General features: G+C 45.4%; 2 protein-coding genes across 21 annotated transcripts in view; one reads left to right on the top strand and one right to left on the bottom strand.

Moving 5' to 3' along the window:
• Positions 1-1,346: 1,346 nt before the first annotated feature.
• On the bottom strand, positions 1,347-4,186 carry LOC122240826 (translation initiation factor IF-2-like). Its single transcript, XM_042993924.1, has 3 exons — positions 3,970-4,186; positions 2,818-3,453; positions 1,347-1,594 (listed from the first exon to the last, which is right to left on the bottom strand). The coding sequence occupies exons 1-3, from the start codon at positions 4,184-4,186 to the stop codon at positions 1,575-1,577; spliced, it is 873 nt and encodes a 290-aa protein (XP_042849858.1). The 3' UTR covers positions 1,347-1,574.
• The window catches only part of EPHA4 (EPH receptor A4), a 149,572-nt gene continuing 131,250 nt past the window's right edge, over positions 3,345-21,666 (top strand). For 15 of the 20 annotated variants that reach the window (XM_042995416.1, XM_042995418.1, XM_042995417.1 and 12 more), the window contains exons 1-3: positions 3,623-4,327; positions 7,377-7,444; positions 11,746-12,409. In XM_042995416.1, the coding sequence (XP_042851350.1) occupies positions 4,237-4,327; positions 7,377-7,444; positions 11,746-12,409 (823 nt within the window). In that variant the 5' untranslated portion in view covers positions 3,623-4,236. Of the gene's footprint in view, positions 3,427-3,622; positions 4,328-7,376; positions 7,445-11,745; positions 12,410-14,741; positions 14,797-15,756; positions 15,930-21,666 lie in introns of those variants that run through there. The other 5 variants (XM_042995412.1, XM_042995414.1, XM_042995424.1 and 2 more) reach the window with 5 other exon arrangements.

Genomic DNA, 21,666 nt, shown 5'->3' with positions numbered 1-21,666 from the left:
AGTTATTAACTATGAAAAAGTTATTAGTAAAATATTATTTGAGAGTAATAATAACTGTCTACCGCACGTGAGAGACCACACCGGGTACTCTACAAAATTCACTCAATTTTTAGAAGAATCACATAACCTAGATGCAATTCACACATGAGAAAACCGTATCTCAGAGAGGTTAAATGCCTTACCCGAAGACACACAGCTACTAACAGATCAGCTAGAGGTCTGTCTTGAAAACCCTGCTTCTGGCAATGACAGGGAGTCATTGCAGTACTGGTGGGGGGGGTCCCTGGATAAAAAGACTGATGCCCAGGGGCGACTGGGTGGCTCACTCAATTAAGCATCAACTCCTGATTTCAGCTCGGATCATGATCTCAGGGATCATGAGCGAAGCCCCGTGTCGGGCTCTACGCTGACAGCTCAGAGCCTGCTTGGGATTTTCTCTCTCCCTCTCTCTTTGCCCCTATCCCCCTTGTGCGCTTCCTCTCTCTTTCTCTCTCTCTCTCTCCCTCCCTCTCTCAAAAATAAATAAATAAACATTAAAAAAAAAGTGATATCCAAGGAGGTCCAACAAAACTAGCTTTAAAGAAATCTGGCAGTGTTCAGTAAAAGGCCGAGTGGGTTCATCTTCTTGGTGTTATCCTCTCTCTAGCGTTTATGTATTTTTGTCTTTGCTTACTTGTCCAGAGGTCAAAGGTCCTTTTGTTACCACTTTGGTGAAATCCGCCCCTCCACTTAGAGGTGGAAACTCTGGGATACTTGGCACTTTTTTAAAAGGTCTTTGCAAATTAAAAAGTAGCTCAAGTCTTTGTGGTATAGGCACTGAACAGGAGGGAAAAAATGTATCCAAATTTTTGAAATACTGGATCACTCTATTCATTACGCTTATAAGCACATATATTTTGACATGTCTTTTAATGGGTTCAAATTACTCTCGAATTCTTTTTTATTTTTTAGATTTTTTTTTTTTAATTTTAGAGACAGCATGAGTGGGGAAGAGGGGCAGAGGGGGAGAGAGAGAGAGAGAGAGAGAGAGAGAGAGAGAGAGAGAGAGAGAATCTTAAACAGGTTCCATACTCAGCACTGAGCCCCATGCGAGGCTTAATCCCCCCCACCCTGGGATCACGACCTGGGCCAAAATCAAGAGTCAGATGCCGAATTGACTGAGCCACCCAGACACCCCAATACTCTTGAATTCTTACAGCATTTAGGAGGCTTGTTTTATTCTAAAGCCTAGCGAATTTATTTTAAAAGATGGTGGTTTTAGGTACTTTTTGAGATTATGGTATTCTATTGTATGCTCCTGACCCCAGTGGATTATTGATTTGTTGAAAATTTTTGTGTCTTCCAGTAAAGTGGTTCCAGGCTGACGACAGACTGGACCATCATCTTTTATTCCGCTTTTGCCCGATTTGGGGGCAGGAATCATGCCTCTTAGGTTAGAGACCTTTTCCTCTAAGTAGAGGCAGTGAACAGACTCTTCTGCGGTTCATTTCTGATATTCATGCCAGAAATTCTTTACAGAGGAAGGTACAGTTCAGTTTTCCAAGATAGCATTTCCCACCTCTTGGTCTTCCAGGTTACCGGGTTGCTTTGGGGTCTGAAAAAGGAAAATGAGAAGAAAAAAAGGGGGAGTCACTGAATGTACCCCAGCAAACGGAGCCTCGCTTTCAGGCAGTCGGGGCTGGAAAGACCATGTTCAAAATTCTGCGCACGTATCCCAGGAGGCGAAAAACGGTGCGTGTTCTAGAAATGTTACTGTTTTTAGGAAGGCAGGCAGTCCATCCTCCATTCCAACCACAGGTACACGCAAAACGAAAAGTAACTAAAATTTAAACTCTTGCGGAGAGGCAACCGGCAACTATTGTTTCAAAACGTTAATCGCTCTTTCCTCTTTCCAGTGGCTGTGCCAAATGGCCGGGACCAAATTCACCTTTCTTTTTTCTATAAAACCCAGGGAAACACAACAAAGCATCTAGAAGTGAATCCCTTAAAGGGACTCCGTGTAGTTGTTTAAATAATTGATACATACACATAAGGGTACATCCTCCCGTCTGCATTCCGCCCCCCCCCCTTCTTACTTGCGTGAAAACAGTAGCTACAATAACTGACATCCACGTCCTCAGACTGTGACATTGCGGGTCTTTCACCGAAAAGCCAAAATACCTGGGGCCCGTGCAAGCTGTCCCTCTAGGCCACCCACCCGCACAGCTGAGGCCCTCGGCCTCGCCCGGCGTGCTCGAATAAAACTTGCCCATCTCATCAGCCCGCTGCGGAGTTTGCAAGGGTGCAGCTCTCCAGCCACCGAGGAGACACGATGCGCTGCGGTGGCCGACGACCCGAAACCGCAGCCGGGACCCCCTCGTTCCTCCACACCGCCCTACCCTCCCCCCTTGTTTGATCTAGGATTCCTTTTTATGTTTTTCAGGGACAGAAGCGACTCCAGCAACCTTGGGGTGTTGGTTATGAGTTTCTCCTTGAAACGCGTTCTGATTCCATTTTCCGTAACCCAGCTGGCGAGAAGCACGGCCCCTGGGTCCTCGGCACCCCGGCCGGCCACCACACCGCAGGAGCGGTCGGGGTGCGCGGGACGTGGGCGGGCGGTTGAAAAGACACCCCGCGGACACACCTCCACCCCGCGGGTTGCAGGTTGCGGGTCTTTGTCCGCTCGCCTTTCCGCGGGGGCCGCGCACTCCCGCGCCTGGCCGGCAGGTGGCGCGGTTGCCTCATGATGAGCCGCTGCCTGCGCCGGGAAAGGCCTGCCACCTCCCCGCGGTCGCCCACCCGCTGGGACCCAGGCTCCGGAGAAAATCCCGGTCCTACCCTGGAGGTTGACAGAGGAGGCGCGGCCTGGGGGAGGGAAGAAGGAGGCTTCAACGGGAACCGGGGTCCCTTTAAAGGTCCGGAGGCACGCACCGAGTCGCGTCGGGGGGCCCGTCCCGGGGCCGCCCGCTGCGTCACAGTCGCCGGGCGGCGCTCGGATGGTTGCGCCCGCAGCCGGGACATCTGGGAACAGACCGAGGCCCAAGTGGGGCCTGCGTTCCCCCAAAGGTCGACAGTGACACTGGCGGGCCGGGGCCGGGGCAGCTGCGAGGATTTGCGCCGCCTCTGCAGCCCTCCACCGGCCCCCGGGCGCGGAGAGCGGTGCGGAGCAGCGCCGGCAGCCGTCGGAGCGCAGAGCTGCAGCGGCCGCGCCAGGCAGCCTCCGCGTCCCCACCTGCGTGGTCTGGGCAGCAGCAGGCACCCCCGCTCCCGCTTGAAGCCCTTCGCTTGTGCCCCGGCGCTCCGGACTGACCAGGCCTGGTCCCAGGGACGACCCCCCGGGTAACACGCAGTCGGTTCCCTGCAGCTCAGGCCAGGCCCTCTCCGGGCGTCCTGCGGCGATGGGAAGTCCTGTCCCGGCCAGGGGGAGACCCGCTGCGTGAACGCCAGGTGCAACCAGAGGGCTCTTCTCCGTTGCTCAGAAGTCACTGGTTCCGTCTCTGGAGACGGTGACTGAGCCTTGCCTCCCGCCGGGAGCTGCCCTGGACGTTGGGGACCGATCGGGTCTCTGCTGTCCAGGCAGCTGGGGAACCAGGGAAGAGAGAGATAATCAAGCCACAGAACTCCCCCAAAGAGCATTCATCTGGAGACGCGCCGTAAAGACACAAACGGGGCAGGGTGGCAGAGGGTGCCAGGGGCGGTGCGCCAGCCCGGGCGCTCGAGACGCGAACGCTCCGACCCTCAGAAAAAAGCGACAGCAAAGCGGCAGGGTCAACTTTATACTTATTTTATTGCAGTAAAAGAACCTTTTCCTCCATCTCAAACCGCCCGTGGCGGGGGGGAGAGGGGGTTGCCAATCTTCATCGGATCCCCCCCACCGCGCCCCCCACCCCCAGTCGATTCAGTCTTCGGAGCTCCTTCCACTGCTCAGGGGCTGGACCCCTGAGGCGACGTCCAGGGACCAGGCCGTCTCCCTCCGGCGGGGGCGCGAACCTGGCAGAGCTGGGGCCCCGAGGCCCCGGGAGACAGCGCGCCCCGCGGAGCCCGGAGGGGGCGGGGCCTCGGGGCGGGCTCTGCTCAGTGGGGCGGGGCCGGGCCGCCCCGTCTGCGCCACTATTGGCCGCGGGCCCCGGACTGGCGGCTGAACGTCACGGGCTGGGCCCACCCCCTTGGCAATGTCTTCAGCCTGCTGCACTCCTAACTTAAGCATTTATTCCACTGGGATAGAAGCGGCAGGAGCAGCGTTGGCACCGGCGAACCATGGCTGGGATTTTCTATTTCGTCCTCTTTTCGTTTCTCTTTGGGATTTGCGACGCTGTCACCGGTTCCAGGGTGTACCCCGCGAATGAAGGTAAGAGCGAGGCGGTCCTTCTGCGGTCCCGGGCAGAGAGGTGGATCTGCGGGCGAATGATCCCCGGGAGCGCGAGGCCGGAGGGGGTGAGGGGATCCTGGCGTGAGTGGCGCACCCCCACTTCGGAGAAGGGGACCAGGACGAGGGGATCCGCGAGGAGGAGGGGGGAAGCTGCCGGGCAGCCTGCCCCGGGAGGTGACCGTGCGGAGCTACCCAAGTTTGTAGCGAAAGGACAAAGTTTATCAGCATCCGCCAGCGAGGCGAGCTCCAGGCGCCCCAGGGGATACACGGGAGCTAACGCCAGGATTAAAAAAAAAAAAAAAAAAAAAAAAAAGGACCTACCACCGTTCCCAACCCAGCCCCGGTCGAGGGGGGACGCAAGCCTGGAACCAAGTGAGTGCTTGGTGCTCCAGGGTTCTTGCGAAAGCCTTGGAGCTCAGGTTTCTGCAAAGTTTCCCGAGCCCTGGGCTTCCCAGGACCCGGCTGCGGGGCCTCAGCTGCACAGCGGTCGTGGCGCCGCTCGCAGGTCGCCAGTGACCTGATTTCTGTAGCGCCCGGCGTCAGACACCTTTCTCCCCGCTGGGCCGCGCGCTCCGGGTGCGCGATCGCTGGCCTAAGGGCGCCCATGCTCTTCAGATAACCCCGCAGACCCCGGGAGCCCGCTGGCAAGTTGAACGTACTAGTTTTCGGGTTTTGCCCCCAGAACTATACACTGGGTTAGTTTGGATGGAATGTGCGAGACCGACCGGACCCGTCTGGGTGTATTTTCCGCGCGTCTCTTCGGACGTGCTGGAAAGATTGTATCCGTGTAGGAGAGGTGGAGGTTGATCATTTAGTTTCTGATGATCTCAGAGAAAGGCGAATTGAATGCGTGTGTGTGTGTGTGTGTGTGTGTATGCGCGCGCGCACAAATGCGTGTGTGTGGGTGCGCGGGTGCCCGCGTGGACGCGGACGATTGTGTGTGCCTATGCGTGAGTGTCCTGATTGTGTGCGCCTGTGTTCGGTGCTGCTTGTGTTCAAGTCAGCGTGCATCTAGCCTTGCACCCGTCTCGTCGACTCTTGCACACACACCCCCGCCCCCCGCTGCCTCCCCCAGCCATCTATCCATCCATCCATCTATTCATCCGTCCATCTCTCCAGAATCCGTCCACGCGTCCCTGCGCAATCTATCATTTTTCCTGTTCCGAAGGAGGGAGCCAAAAACCAACTTAGCCTTGGCTGGGCATCCGGTACCCAGGAGCTCGCCAGACGGAGGCGAGATTCGGAGAGATTCGCACACCTGCCGGCAGACACTGTTTGGAGGAAAGGGGCGCCCTCCCACCCTCTCGATCTCCTCCCTTCTTCCTTACTGGCTTCTGGTGCCATCGTGGTCGCTGAGGCCCCTCCATCCCCAGGGTCATTCCTTTTAGGGGAAGCATGGATCTCGCTTTCTCTTGACTACTTCGCACACTTGTTAGGACGTCCCTCAAGACCTCTCTGGCACCAGACGTAACAGAGATTTTTTTTCTTTTTTCTTTCCTCCTTTTTTTCTTTTTCTTTACCCTTTTCTTGTTTTTTTCTTTTGGAGGCAAAACTTGGGAGCGCTAGACAAAAACGGTGTTGATGGAGCTGTAGACTGATGTAGAAGGAAGGGGGGTGGTATCTCCCCTCCCCCCTCCGGCCGCTCCTCCCCCTTAAAAATTAATTCATTTTGTTGCTTTTTATTCCCATCACGTTTCCTTTTCTCCCTTTTACCCTCCCTTTCTACTCCCTCCCTTTTTTTGTAAATTGGGTCTTATTGTTCCCTTTGTGTCCCTAATCCACCTTACATAAATCCAAATGGATGTAGCGGGCTTTTCTCTAGGGACCCAGAAGAGGGAATGAGGAGGGGGGGCGCAACTCCGGGCGGGAGCGACCCAGGGTAGGGCTCTACATTTTAAAATAATTAAGAGACCCTAGGAATTCTGGCTCCTCGGGAAAACCGGGAGAAAGCGCTGATTTGAAGCCCTTTGACTTGGGGATGCAACAGGGAAGGTGGGCAGAATTCAGGGGCCTGGCGGTGAGATGGTGAATCGGAGTGCCCAGGAGCAAGGTTGCGGGCTCCCTATTCCCACCCCTCCCCCAGCCTAAAGAGCCAGTCTCACTGATCAAATTAATAACCCAGGGGTTCCTTTGAGATGGGCCTTTCGACCCCCAGGCCTGCAGATCTCGGTGGGAAAGGGAATGTGGAGAGGTTAAGAATCCATTGTGTCCTTTTCAGTGTCCTCGGTGCCTAGGACAGTTCCAGCCTGGGTGGGGTGTAGCAGCTCTGTGGCCTTCCCACCCCCGCATCCCCCACCCTCTTAGGTGCAGCACAAGGACACTAAATCTGTTAGACAGCACTCCCTCACCTAAAATTCAAACCAGTGATGTCCTTCTAGGCTGAGGGGAAGTCTCTGCTTGTCCTCCAAAAGACCTGGGGAAGAGAATATTCCAGTGTGTTTGCATTTTAATTCTACAGGTCTGCCATTACCCCTCTCTGAAACTTCCATATTTTAAAAAAAAGGAGCGGATACCACATCCGGGGCCTCTGTCTTTGGTGGGGGAGGGAGAAAAGAAATGATAGAGCCTTTTCATGACCCTTTGAGTACTCTCTGTTAGAATTCACTTGACGATGAGTTATGTGGTCATCTGAAACTTGCAAAAACAAATAACTCTAGTTGATACCAGACAGAGATGAATGCAGGTTTTGCTCTGGAGTGTAACTGCCCTACATAGATATATTTATTTTTTGAATTGTACTTGAGATTCTCTATTCATCCTTTTTCGAAAATGAATCAACTCAGTCCTGGGATGGAATTTTAAATGCTAAGCAAGTTAAATAAATAAGAACGTGCAGATTTAAAGAGGGGAGAAGATCAAGTAAGTAATGATTATTTACATAAGTGAGACCAAGTTTAGGTTTTGATCAGAGTTGGATATGCACACCCTCAGCACATATGGAAACGCTCAGGCAAATGGTTTTTGTAGTATTGGGTTTTTTTGCCATTGGAAATTAATCCATTTTTTTTTTTTCTTTGTTTTCTTGCAGTTACCTTATTGGATTCCAGGTCTGTTCAGGGAGAACTTGGGTGGATAGCGAGCCCTCTGGAAGGAGGGGTAAGTTCCGAGTTGCTCTCTGATCCAAAGGGTAAAAAGGAGTGATTAGCAACTTTCTGAGAGTCCTAATGGCTTGATTCTTGTTGATTGTGGTGAGGGGGTCAGATTTCCACCATGGCCTATGAAGTGAATTACGCTTTGTTGGAGAAATCCTATACTCCCTTTGGATGGCTCTGTCATAGAAGAAGTAGAAACCAAAAGGGCAGAAAGGGGTTTCAAAATTAGGAGATTGGTGGAGGCATAGACTTAGATGCCTATTTAAAACTAAAATACCCTCAAGAAATACAATCCAGGGACCAAATTAGAATTCGTGCCTATTAATGTGATGGCCGTGAAGTCCTGACAGGGTTCATTTTAGAGCAATTGTTCTGTTTCCAGATGAGGAAAATGCATAAGTAAAGATACCAGGGAGAAAACATTTTCTGATTGCAGCAGGTACAGGTTTAGTTCTATGTGTAAGCAACAGGGCGGGGGTGGGGGTGGGGGGTGATGGGGATGGTCCTTACCTTGCTATCTGCAGCTCTCTTGCACACAAAGAGAAAGACCTATGAACTTGTGCCAGAGGCACAATATATGCAGAAACAAACAAACAAATGAACGAACCAAAACAACAACAACAACAACAACAACAAGCTTTTGAATTGTTGGTGCTGAATGTGGAAAGTTTAAATATTTGGAATCTTGAATCTTTGGGAAAGGGGAAGCTAGAAGATAAAGTATGAGAGAGTTCATCACTGTTCATTTCTTCTCAAATTTGCCATCCCTGCCTCCTGAAGATTTAAGACCACAGTTAGGTCAATGGCCACATCTTCCCCTTCCGCCCTTCAGAACAGGTCAGAATGCATCAGCTTTGGAAAGAAATCCATTTAGCATGTTAACTCTGGCTTCTGCCAAATTTAAAGTAATTCTCAACTCCTTTAAAAATTAAGTAGATCATTCTACTTTTATATGCTTGATAATCTATGACAGAGTCAGTTGATTAAAAACAATGGAGGTGAAAGAGGGAGTGTTTAGCAGGCGAAAGCCCTAAGGCCAGCTCCCGGTATGGTACCTCACACCACCTGTCCATTGAATGAACAATAAAGGATGAAAAAAGTAAAGATTCACAGAAACTTGTAAAAGGCGGGCTTCAAAAATAAGGCAAGAAAGTAGTAACGCCAAATGGAGACTCTTAGGCGGTCTTTTTCCAAAAGAGGTCGTGTAATCCACATGAAATAAACCGGAGGTCGCCTTGCCTTCCTGTTTATCCGCCTGAACTTGACTGCACTTGGTTGGATCTCTGCTGAAAAATTCTAGTCGGGCCTCAAAACCATTTTTTTAAAGGGAGGGAGAGTGATTGGCAGGCCTCTGGCAGTGTAGACAGGCTGTATTCACTGCTGATTGCAGGCAATTGCCCTCATCCTTTGAATGCGAAGAAAGGTACAGCTTTATCTTGTGAGAGTCAGCCTCTTGTTAATCCTATACCCTGGAAAGGTCACTGATTCAGGGAGGCTTTCCCATGCTGTACCAGGAGGATAGCTCTGTAGGTTGACTGTATTAGAACAAAATTGAGGATGGAACGCATCAGTACTTTGAAAATTTAATGAGCCTTATTTTCTTACTGGCCACTCTCAAGTTTGAAGGGAGAAGGCATCGAATATGATTTTGGACCTGCCTTGCTACACTAAATATACATGTGATCTGTTTAAAAGCAAGGAATGACACATTTCTGAGTACAGCCTATGGTCTATCTAGTTTCTGGAAAGCTTTTACCGCAACTTAATATGCTGTAGACATCCCACATCCTGCACCCACCCCCCAACTGCTGAAAGGACACCTGCTCACTTTTTCTAAACACAAAACTTCTTTCGGTCGTCTTGAAGTCTCTTAAAATAATACTGTGCGTATATAGCTGATTGTGTACAACCCAGAACTTTTTATGGACCTAATGTGGACTTCTGAATGCAGAATGTAGTTGTTTGTTTGTTTTTTTTTTTTCCTCTCCTTAAGTATTAGGGGTGTAACATTTTAGATATTATTGCAAGGGGCTGGAAATGACATTTTGTTTATGTATAATAGAATTAGTCATTCCAAAATATATAGTAGCCATTGAGAAATTGTGTGCCGAATTATAAAGTCTCATTAATCTGTAGATCTTGTAATTTAAGAAGACTTTTTCAGGCTTAGAATGAAGGTATGAATTGGATTATCTACCAAGTATGGATGGATTGGCTTTAAAAAGTTCTTTCTAGCTAAACATAAAAGCACATTTGTATCTTTTGGTTATTCTGAAATTTCTACCTGTAGGGAGAACGGCTTATATCTTTCTTGGCTGGAAACTCGGGATCACGGTTTGGTCAATAAGTGTTGTCCTTTATTTGTTGTTATTGTTATTTTTAAAGAGGAAGGGAAAACTTAACAATACCACAAAGTCAGATATGAAATACAGTCAGAGACAACTCCCTGTTCTCTTTTTTTCTGTAAGAACAACTAAGCAGAACATAGAATAATTGAAAGGAATGGCTCCTGATGGCAACATTGTAGCAAAAACCTAATTTCTTGGCAGCGGTCCTTTAAAGGAGTATATTGAGTTTCTGATACTGATTGTAAAATACAAAACTAAGGCCGAGATTTGTCATTGTTCTGGTGAATTGATCAATGTGTTTAGACAATTAAGGTCAGGCTGGAAAATTCACATTAGACCCAAACTATCCTGTATGAACTCTATGGAGATATCCCTGTGTGCTTTCATTTACATTGATAAATGCGTTTTTCCATATTCCCTTTGTTCTGAGATGAGAAGCATGCTGAGTAGGGTTTTTTTGAAGGTGGAGATCTATTTTTGGATTTACATGAATTTCCCCAAATAAGTAAATTACTGGTGATTTATTGCTTAGCGGATAAAAAGAAATTTTAATCACCACAGGGCACTTATCCCTCCCCGTTCCAACTTTCATAATGGTCGCAGATGAAAGGGATACAGAATTTTATGCAGTGTGGCCCTTCACAGAGTAACATTTCCATCCATTAATAGTTTTCCAATGCACAGATGGAAAACCCGTTAAAAGATACATTATGGTTGTACGTACTTCATTGGATTGAATGGAGCTTTAAGTGGGGCTATTATGGAATATGAATTTTTTTTAAACTATCTTTTTTTTCTTCTAATTATATTCATGTGTTAGATACTTAAGCTGATTTATACCAGATCTATATAAATGCATCAGTGTAGATATTAGGGAAGAATTGGAGGCTTCCTGCTAGCCCTCTAGGAGCCCCCAAACAATCTTGTTGCTCTTAGGATTATTTTTAAAAGCTGTGGCAATAGTGCAATTACGACTCTAGTCACAGTGAGTTCAGACTGTCCCACCAGTAGAATCTTTATGTGAGGAAGTCGATTGCAAAGAAAACCCTAAAAGCCTTCTTTAATTTTCTTGGGCTTTCAATCATAGATACCACCTACTATTTTATTTTCAACGTCCACAGAATATTTGGAAGAGGCATATGTGCGTTCTTGTTTCCTTACGGGTATGTGTTTTAAAAATAGGAATATGTATATAAAAATCAGAATATACATAATTCATTGAATCCATTGCTCTGGAAAGGTGTCTCATTGTTATGAAAGACAGTGGATTTGAGAAATCCAACCATAAAGTTTGCTCTCTGTCTTCCCAGGATTACCAAAACCAGAAGAGTGAGATTTTCTTTACCTCTTTAAAGAATAGGGACGGTGCCAAAAAAAAAAAAAAAAAAAAAAAATCGACTGACATTTTTTTTTTAGGTATTAGAGAGCAAAGTTCTGACAGGAGCACCACTAATTAACTGATAATTGTCTTCCTTTGGCAAGCTTCTTTCTTCCTGCTCTTAATTTGCAGGTCTCTGCTCAGTTGTTGAAACAATACACATACTAGTTTTTCATTTATGAGTAAATTTGAACTGTTGCCACTTGAAATTGTAGCTGTTGTAATAGGTGAATTTGAGGTTGTTGGACCACCACAAGGAACTGCTAGTGAACTCATAAGCAATAAATCTACCAATGCCTCTGGATTTTAGGCAAAAGAATGAAACAACCACAAACACACACACACACACACACACACACACACACACGCAAACCAGAAAACAAAAAATAAAAAAAATACTTCCCCAATAAAATGTTGTCTTGTCTCCCATAAGACGTTTCATTAGTGAGGGTTGATGCTCAGGAGTTTGCTTCCTCACTGGAACAAAAATCATCACTGTCCTGCGAGGGTAAAACGGAATTGACAAATCACCGTATGATGACATTTTGTAATTGATACATTTCCTCTGGATCTTTGCAGTGGGAGGAAGTGAGTATAATGGATGAAAAAAATACACCAATCCGAACCTACCAAGTGTGCAATGTGATGGAACCCAGTCAGAATAACTGGCTACGAACTGATTGGATCACCCGAGAAGGGGCTCAGAGGGTGTACATTGAGATCAAGTTCACCTTGAGAGACTGCAACAGTCTTCCGGGTGTCATGGGGACTTGCAAGGAGACGTTTAACCTGTACTACTATGAATCGGACAATGACAAAGAGCGTTTCATCCGAGAGAGCCAGTTTGCCAAGATTGACACCATTGCGGCCGACGAGAGCTTCACCCAAGTGGACATTGGTGACAGAATCATGAAGCTGAACACTGAGATCCGGGATGTAGGGCCACTGAGCAAAAAGGGGTTTTACCTGGCTTTTCAGGATGTGGGGGCCTGCATTGCCCTGGTGTCGGTCCGCGTGTTCTATAAGAAGTGTCCGCTCACCGTTCGCAACCTGGCCCAATTTCCAGACACCATCACAGGGGCTGATACGTCTTCCCTGGTGGAAGTTCGAGGCTCCTGTGTCAACAACTCAGAAGAAAAGGATGTGCCAAAAATGTACTGTGGGGCAGATGGTGAGTGGCTGGTACCCATTGGCAACTGCCTATGCAATGCTGGGCATGAAGAGTGGAATGGAGAATGCCAAGGTAAGGAGAGCCATATTGTACTTTTCACTAGGGCTTAGTGCACGTAATTAAATCAGAGATGAGACTAAATGGAGTAAAGCCAGTAATTAGCAGCCCCTGTGGGATGTGGTGGGACAGAGGGGTCTAATGAGTAAGTGCTATAGCTCCAGGTGGCAAGGCTAAGACATTTCTAATACTGACAAAATAAATGATGCTGTGTAATCAGCAGAAGGCCAAACACATTTGCTAACAGGCACTTAGATCTGAACTGGCTTGATGTGCCCTCTGAAATGTAAATGAACAAGTGGAAGAAACAGACTCGATTGATCCTTACTTTAAGCAGGCAGACACGTTTTCAAGCCATAGTTTTGCTGTCTACAGACCTGGGGAAATGGCAGCAATGGTTAAATATCTCTCGTCGCGTATGTATGTACAGGAACGACTTAACGGTGACATTAGGATTGCATTCTTGCAATTCCCTCCCACTGATTAAAATCGAGCTGTGTGAAGAAAGTCCAGTTTTTCCTGTCTCATGGGCCAGTGTAGACGAGTGGAGTGGAGTATAGACAAAATGGAGTGACAAGGTTTCAAGTACACTCTGTTCCACCGAGCACCCATTGATAGGGTCTGCAAGTGACATTAATCTTGATGAAAGACCTCTTGATTTCCCCGAGGAGGTGATAAAGAGCTAATGAGAGTCTTACTTGATCTGTATGGTCGGAAGCCATAGTAAATTGTGATCCATTTTGGTTATTGAGTTTTTGAAGAAATCGAGACTTTTTTCTATCACGTTAATTACTACTTATCATATTACCAAGACGATTTTCTTTGCTGAAGTTTAGTGTATGCAATTCTTCCTTCCCTTATTTCTCCTTCCTGGGGTGTTTTTGTAAAAGAGTTTTCTTTGCAGCGGCTTTGTTTCTGAGCAGGGGGATGAAAAAAGTTCATATTTAGATGGATTGCTCATGTTGTGTGTGGATTAAGGCTTAAAAAACTCAGTCATGCCTACCGTTGTTATTTTTGCTTGATGTTTTATTTTTAGTGGTTATCAATAGTCTGCTGCCACCAATCTTATGGTTACTGCTAAACAGTGTAACTCTGGTCCCGACTATGGAACGGATCCGATTAATCTTTTCTCAGGGTGACTGTTGAGCTGTAGACTGATTGCCACATGGTTCATCTGATTTGGTGATTAAAGACCCCGCAATAACTGACTGCCAAACAATTTGTCTGGCATTTCAACCATCTTAATGACAGGGTGGGATTAGCCATGGAACAATCCACTTGACTGACTGGAAATCAACAGTTATAACCTCAAGAAAGTTGCATTTTTGGTAATTTGATGTCATAGGTTATGCATTTTTCCCCTTTATACTTTTTGCTGTTTTAAAGTGGCACTCCTGATTTGCTAGTTATTTCTAGGAGCAGCTAACAAGGAATGTCGTAAATCCATCGTAAATAAAACAATGAAGGCTGGCTACCTTTTCTATTGACCCAGAGTGAAAAGGTAAACTTGTAAATTTGAAAACTTTTAGGTTGGTTGTTAAAGTTGTTTGTTTGTTTGTTTACAACGATTAATTTCTCGGTCACTGTGTTGGCTCTTGACTTAGCAGCTACTAGATCGGCTCTACCAAATTGAAACCCTGAAGTATATTCTGGTAGGAGTATTAGAACATATATGAGAGCATTGTTATTGGCACCTAGATTGCAATCATCATAGCAGGAACAGTGACGTGAACAGGACAATGACACCGCATCACATCTAGAGTAAATTATTCTGCCTCTTCGATTTTTGTAACACAGGACTTGCATGTCTTTCCATGTCAAGATTCTTATATATATTTAAAAGAAAAAAAAAAACACCATTGTCTTCCATTTCCTGCTCTGGCATTAGGAATCTGTGTATCTAATGTCATTGATTTTCAATTGTCACAGAGCCCAGTAACTCATACATTGCTACCCTGTGAAAGTCCTTGACAGTTTTACAGCCCAAATTAGAAGAAGAAGAGAAAAAGATGGAGGGGGAAGTGAATGTAAAGGCAATTGAACATTTTAGTGGTTTGCTTTATGGAAATAATCTTGGGAATCCAGTTAATCATATGGTTCATGGAAAGGGTGGGGCTCGGTGTTTTAGGTCCAGTCCATTTCTAAGCAAACTGTTCCTAACACAAGGCCAGATATTTAATGGAAGGGGAGGTTGAGGCCTTTTTTTTTTTTTTTTTTTCCTTTTGAATCTTTATTGTTCTCACTCTGGTATTTTCTTTGCTGCTCATAAAATGATTAACTCTTTCAAGAAGACATTTTTGACCAAAATCTTGCGCGTTGTTTGTTTGTTTGTTTTTAATACCACCAGGGAGGACTTGCTGATGAATTTAGGGAGGAAGGAAAAACTTGAATGGCAAGATTCTTCAGATCCAAACTTGAGTGAAACTTTTTAAAGATGACTCAAGCCCGTAAAAATCTTAACAGTAATAAAAATAGTCGTCTCCATCCTTGACGTCATTACTGGGACGCATCCAGGTAGAGCAGAAAGCACTGAGACAAAGAAATGTGTCTCAGTGTGGTCACTTAACGGTGTGACCTTGAGCCCGTTTCTTAAGCCCTCTGAGCTTTGTTTCTTCATCTGTAAAATGGGTTGACGATAACTCTACTTAGCTTGTAGTCCTCGACGAGGACACAGTGATGTAGGAGTAGTAAAAGTCACCTTTTAGACCATAAAGCATTAAGCCCATGTTAATGCTAGCAAGTTTTTGATCACTTGCTCTTCCCAAAGCTGTGGACGTTTAAGGGTATTGAGTTGGAAAAGTAAAAGAGAAACTCAATCTCCCAGCCACTCGGGGACGTCAAGGCTAAAGATAGGAAGGAAGCAGGGCCCTTGCCTTAACCAACAATAATGTCTATTTTCACACTTCATGTTGAAAATGATATCTGGAGGGTGTCATTTGATCTCTCCCCTGCAGGAAAGAGAGCTGTCCTTTGAGTGAGAGGAAAGTGATTTGGGGGCGGGACAAGAAAGACCAGGGTTGCAAAGAGAGCTTTAGGAGGGATATAAAGGGGGAACTGGCAGTCTTCAGAATTCTGGCAACAGGTTCCTCCCCAATTGTCTTTCCAGTGGGCCTACTGTTGCAGGCCCACTAAAGCAGGTGAAAGGTCACCCGCTTCCTCATCCATCTTCCCTGGGGTCCAGGGGGTCAGAGTGAAGACGGATTCAGGTCTTACATGTTTGACAAAGGATCCTTGGACAAAAATGGCCGAGGGGGGGTGCCCGGGGGGTGCTGTTGTTTGAATCTAAGCCTCGTCATCTGCCGGAGTCCTCAAGGGACTTTGGGGACAGAATGACACTTCCTCTTGGCGTTCTTATCCCCAAGCAGTCCATGCTCATGGAGTCCTCCAGGGACGCTGGGGACAGTTGGGGACAGAACGACACTTCCTCCTCCGGGAGAACCTACCCCTGGCTGGCTTCAGCAGTGGTGTGAACTTGCCTCGTGATTGGCCGCAGAGGACAAGTAAGTTCTAGTTTGTCTGGTGGCCGGGTCTCCTCAGGCTGTTGGAAGAAGGAAAAGAAAATATACACCTTGGACCACCCCCCACCTCCCCGCAGAGCCCCACATGTACCCCCCATTGAGGAAATGGTCCAGATGTTTTATACCTTTGTCTGCATTCCTTCAGGAACATTAAGCAGAGGAAGAGAGGAGAGGATTCTTTATTAATATAGTCTTTGCTTAATTAAAAAGCTGAAAAATGAAAGGAAAGTCACAGATTTACTCTTTGTGAAATATTAATGAGAGATATTTTAGAGAGTATATATAAAAATAATACTAATAAAAAAAGTCTTTTTTTTTTTTTTTTTCTGGAGTCACTCTTAAAGTCAAAGAATCACAACTGTGACAAAGTTAAACTACATAGGAATCAAGCCTTGCTGAAATACACGGTTTTGCTGTAGGTTGTTTGGGTTCATAGATATCTATCTAGGACCTCTATTATCTGTTATTAAAATGCGATGCCTTCGTATCAGCAAAAGGGATCATTAAAAGCTCTTCTGAGAGACAACAAGATAGAAACGCTTTGATGGCCCTAACAGAAATATTTCAGATTTGTGCTCTGAAAAGTGGGAGAGAGTTATGTTAAAAAAAAAAAAAAAAAAAAAAAAGACAACGAAGAAGAAATTACTTTGCTTTCTTACTATGCTGTAGAAAGAGTTTAGGAGAAAGAGGTATGGGAAAGGAAGCATTACGAATATAGTTCAGAGAAATGTTGCTCCATATCCTTTCCACCTTTGAAATTTTTCTTCTACCTTTGAATCAGGTCTTTAAGAATCAATTACTTGAATCACATGGTTGCTTTTATCTTCAGCTTTGAAGCCCGGCTGTGATCACTGACAGACGCAATTCTTTATATAAAAGAGCAGGGTTTAATTATTGTCCTCTTTCTGTGATACTTTTTCTTAAATCTTCCCTTCTTCGTGTGACCAGGGTTCTTTTGTAAGTGTGAAATCATGGAGTGGTCTCTATTTTGGGCTCACCGGAGCATCACATAGGAAATTATCTCAGTTAGGGACTTTTGAATCTGCTATTTCAGAGTTGATGACTTATTTTAGCCTCACCGAGCTTTCTCGTACCTTTCAAAAAAAATGAATTAAGACATCGTTATTCTGTTAAGACTTGAGTCTTTGGAAAAAAAAGACTGTGCAAATGGCTTTTCAGTTACTACTGTGTAAAACAGAGGTGGTCCTGAGAGAAGTTTGACTTTCTTATCATTGAACTTTACTACTCGGGGTTTTGGGTTTGCTTTTTTGTTTTGTCATTTAATTGAAGAATGTAACATTACCAAAGAACTATATGCCTCAAACTCTTCAACTTTTTATGAGTGACCACTCTTTATAATTTGGCAGGCAGCCCGAATGTCATCTATCTTCATGTATTTACAAAATTAACAGAAATAGAATCATCCCCTCAATTATCACCTTGTTTTTTACGACGCTTGACTGTTTATCATGGACATTACTCCGTGTTAGAGGATATGACTTCTCTTCATCCTTCATGATGGATAATTAACATTCTGAAGTATGAACATCCGACATTATACGGAATTTTTCCCTTGTTGATAGATATTTGGGATTTGAGTTTTTCCCGGTAATATTTTTGTGGCATAACCAGACAAGTGACACCAGTAATGAATACGGAACATAGTGGGATCTCATTAAATGTTCATTGAATGAATGAGTTCCTTAGTTCCACCCAAGGAACTGTGGCCTGCTTCATATTAAATGCTTAGTTGGTGGAGTAATGTTTCATGGGGTCAGCATCCTATATCAAAATCTTTGCATGTTACTAAATGTTTTAATGAGGTCCTTGTTCATAATTCCTACTTCAGTTGGGTCTTCTCTTTTCATCGTGTTTATGAATCGTCTCTATGCCTGAACATTCACAAATCTCTGCAGCTCGTGGGTTAACATAATTCTTAGTATAAAATGGCTAAGACCTGGTTTTGGAGTTTGAGACTTGGGTTTAGTTTCTAATGGTGCTACTTAACCAGTTGTGTGATCACGGACACTAAGTTGACCTCCAGTTCACGTTTGCAAATTGGCGGCAACGGTATGTTACTATGTACGATACGCACCCATAAGCATGTTTGGAGAAAAGGGTTTCATGCAGCGTCTAGAATCATTAAGCACTTGGTCAGGGGAAGCTGTTACTGTTAATTTTATTGTTGTTAGATACAAATAGGTTGAAGGGATGGGTTATTTGACCAGTGTCTGTCCAACACTGAAAGCAATTCATTTAGGTTCCAGAGTAGAAGTTTGTTTTTGTTTCTCTTTGGCGGGGGAGGATGTCACATAAGCAAGGGTAGGAGGTGACATGAAATGATGCATCTTACGTGCATTGATTTAGATCCTCTGTTCCTCCCATCATTGTACCAGGGTAGTGGTTCTCAAAGTATGTTCTAGCTGGATTCCCCAAGACCCTTTCTTGTGATCTGCAGGGTCAAAACTTTCTTAATTAATACTGAACTATCATTTGCCTTTTACCTCTTTTTCTTTCATGAGTGGAGTTTTCTAGAGGCTTTTCTATATGTGATAGATATTGAATTGAATGCAGTGGCAAATATGAGAGTCCAGCTGTCCACGTTAAAGAAATTTGCAAAACAAACAAACAAATAAATAAATGTAAAACAGTGTCACTCTCATCACTAATTTCGTTTTGGGGAAATATAGTTACTTTTTCATTAACATGTAATTTGCGTAAACATGGTTGAAAAACCATTTTCTTTAACTTTTTTTTTTTAATGCTTATTTATTCTTCTTGAGAGAGAGGGGGACAGAGCACAAGTGAGGGAGGGGCAGAGAAAGAGGGAAACACAGAATCCTAAACAGGCTCCAGGCTCTGAGCTATCAGCACAGAGCCTGACCGGGGCTCGAACTCACCAACCGGGAGATCATGACTGGAGCCGAAGTCAGAAGCCCAAATGACTGAGCCACCCAGGCGCCCCGGTTTTTAGAATGGATTAAGAAATAATTTTCAAGTCCCTCAATTTCAATTTCTATCGATAGCTTTAAGTCGTGCAAACAAGAGCATTTTGGCATCCTCAATATTTTTAGAAGTGTGAAGGGGTCGTGAGACGATCAGCCGTTTAGTTTCCCTGACGGTATGTAGAATGCACCCTTCTGCCTTGCTGCAGACACGTTGAAAATGAAAAGGAAATAGGAAAGTTCTGAAAGCTTCCAGAATCTGCGAGATGAAGGTAGCTTAGAAGAATGGCCTTTTATTTATTCAACCCTTTAGATGTTTCTATCAACTTAGACAGCAATTTGTAGCTTTTAGCCCTTTAAAGCTGCTTATCTGTGTCCAATAAGGTGGCTCAGCGCTCTTTAGTTTTATTGTCCTTGTGAGGAGGCACGATTAATGAAGGCCTCAGCTGTCCCCTGGACCCGGAGAGACTGTGGGGCATAAAACCTTTCTCATCGTGGGCCTTACAGCTGGTACCTCTGAGCTGTTTTGGGGGGAGGAGAGCAGGTGAGGTCACCCAGTTCCATGATCTGACGGGTAATTAATAGTCCCATGACTAAATGGACATTTTATGAATATTCAGGGTCTGTTTCGGCTTCTTGGGAAACAATCCTGTCGGAACCGCTTACAACTCCCTTTGGAGCCGCCGAGGGTTTTGTGGGTGAATGCGGGTCGTCAGCTGTCGGCCCGGGGTTGCTTTTCCAGGCTGCCCAGTCTTCATTTGCATTTTCTGTATGCGCCCTCATGCAAAACAGCACACCCATTTCCCCCCTCTCACAAAGGCGGTGAGGGCTTCCTTTGGAGACTCCAGCCGAAATCTCCTTCTGTTTATGCAGAACCCACTGATTTAGACACCATGCAAATGAATTCGGTTTTGATTTGAATGCTTCCAGAGATTGGGGGCGGGGGCAGAGAGTGCACTGTTTGCACTGGGCTCTTTCTATGCTCCCCCCCCCCCCCCCCCCCCCCCCCCCCCCCCCGCCCCAGGGTGGCTGCTTCTTCTCACTCCCCGGCCCCTTGCCCCTTGCAAAACAACCCGGCTTCTGCTGCTCATTTTTTTTTTTTCTGACCTTTGGAAAGTAACCTAGTGTTGGTGAAGCCTTTAGCTTGTCTGTGTAGTGACAGCTTCAGCTGGAATCTTGCCGTTCTTTCTGAGTGCACAATTCAGATTATGCTAGGAATGTTTAGAAGTGTCCCAACAAAGGGCTGGAAAAAAAAATTGTAAAGTAAAAAGATAAAATTCTTTGAAAAGCAATTGTCAGATCTCAGGAAGTTCCAGAAATAGGCGTTAGGTCACTGGTGGGCTGGAATCCATTCATTCCTTCAACAAATAGACACTGAAGGCATATAACTTGCAGACCACTGTTGGTATTTTCATGTTTCTACATAGATGAATGAGTCCATCAGGCTTTGTACCTAGAGTCGCAATTAAAATCCCATGTCCGATTTTATCTTCAACTTGTCCCAGATAAGTTTCCTTACAAGGTGTATTGACTGTGTTCTGTTCCGTATTTCATACGTGCATTCACGGGGGGTTGAATGTCGCCTGTCCAAGTCCTGTCTTCCCATCCCACCCAGTGTCTCCAAACTGACTTAACCTTTGCTTTATTCTCCTAGAAGGGCAATGCAAGCACCCTGCGTGTATGACCCAACGAGCTTCACCCTGCTTGAAAGCAGCACTATCTTCCGTAGGCTGTGATCATATGCATCCTATAAAGTAGAAGAAGAGGACTTTGCATGAAATGTTTTTGAAGTTCAATTAGTTGTGAGTTCGAGCTAATTTCACAGGGCAGAAAACGGGCATAGCCAGACTTCGCAGTGCAATTAAGTGGAGGCAGGGTCAGCTAAAACAACATCGAAATATGGAAGAGCTTTGGTTGAGCTCCACATGGTCTGACAAAGTTTGATGATGCTGTTCAAAGTCCATTTGGGATGGATTATTAGGATTAAAGAACAGCAGAAGGCTCTGTACTTCGTGTGTTCTCTGGTGTCATTAGTGGATGAGAAAATTCAGCTGCTTATCTGGCTCTTGTTTCTAAGGATGGATTTAAACAGACCCACACTTCTTAAAGGTGATCTTACTAACCTCTTCTTAATAAGTTACAGATCCCAAATTGCTCAAAATCCTTAAAATACCATTTGAAGTGAGTTGATTGATAATTATCATTTCCCCTACGTGTACAGATATTTTCCGCAGCAGTACAAAGCTAAAGTACAGTTTCTTAATTACCCAGATAATCCTGTTTGCTTGTATTTTTAAACTATGAAGTGCTGGGTAATTATTCAATTCTTAATAGAAGGCAAATGGCAATGTAAACAATAATTAGGATGTTAGACAGACTAATGCGCTTCAAAGCAAATTGGATTTTTTTCATACTGTTCAGCATGATGTCCCATAAAGCTAACAATTTAGAAGCAAGACAGAAAAGGTTCCATTTTGTTCATATTTTATGGCGTTATCTCTTCACGGCTTGTTTTTGTGAATAGCAGTTTGCCCCAATGAAGCTGGCTGTGCCCACGCCAAATGTTTCCGTAACAATCGCTTCCCTGCTGTTTGACATTTGGCTGTGTTCTCCCAGGGCTCCAGATTGGTCCTTTGTCTGCTTCAGATCCCAGGGGTCAGAGGTTAACAGAATACTGATTTCCTCCCATAATACCATGGCAGGTAAATATGGGCCAACCTCATGATCAGTTAAGACACAGCTCAGTGAGGAATGCTTTTCTCATGGGCTTTTGTCCTGAAGAACTTCCCTGATTTAAGACGCCAAGTTT

This window comes from Panthera tigris, chromosome C1 (assembly GCF_018350195.1).
Source record: "Panthera tigris isolate Pti1 chromosome C1, P.tigris_Pti1_mat1.1, whole genome shotgun sequence".
Classification (NCBI taxonomy): domain Eukaryota; kingdom Metazoa; phylum Chordata; class Mammalia; order Carnivora; family Felidae; genus Panthera; species Panthera tigris.
The sequence above is the reverse complement of the archived record's forward strand: the minus strand, read 5'-3'. Positions and strand labels throughout refer to the sequence as shown.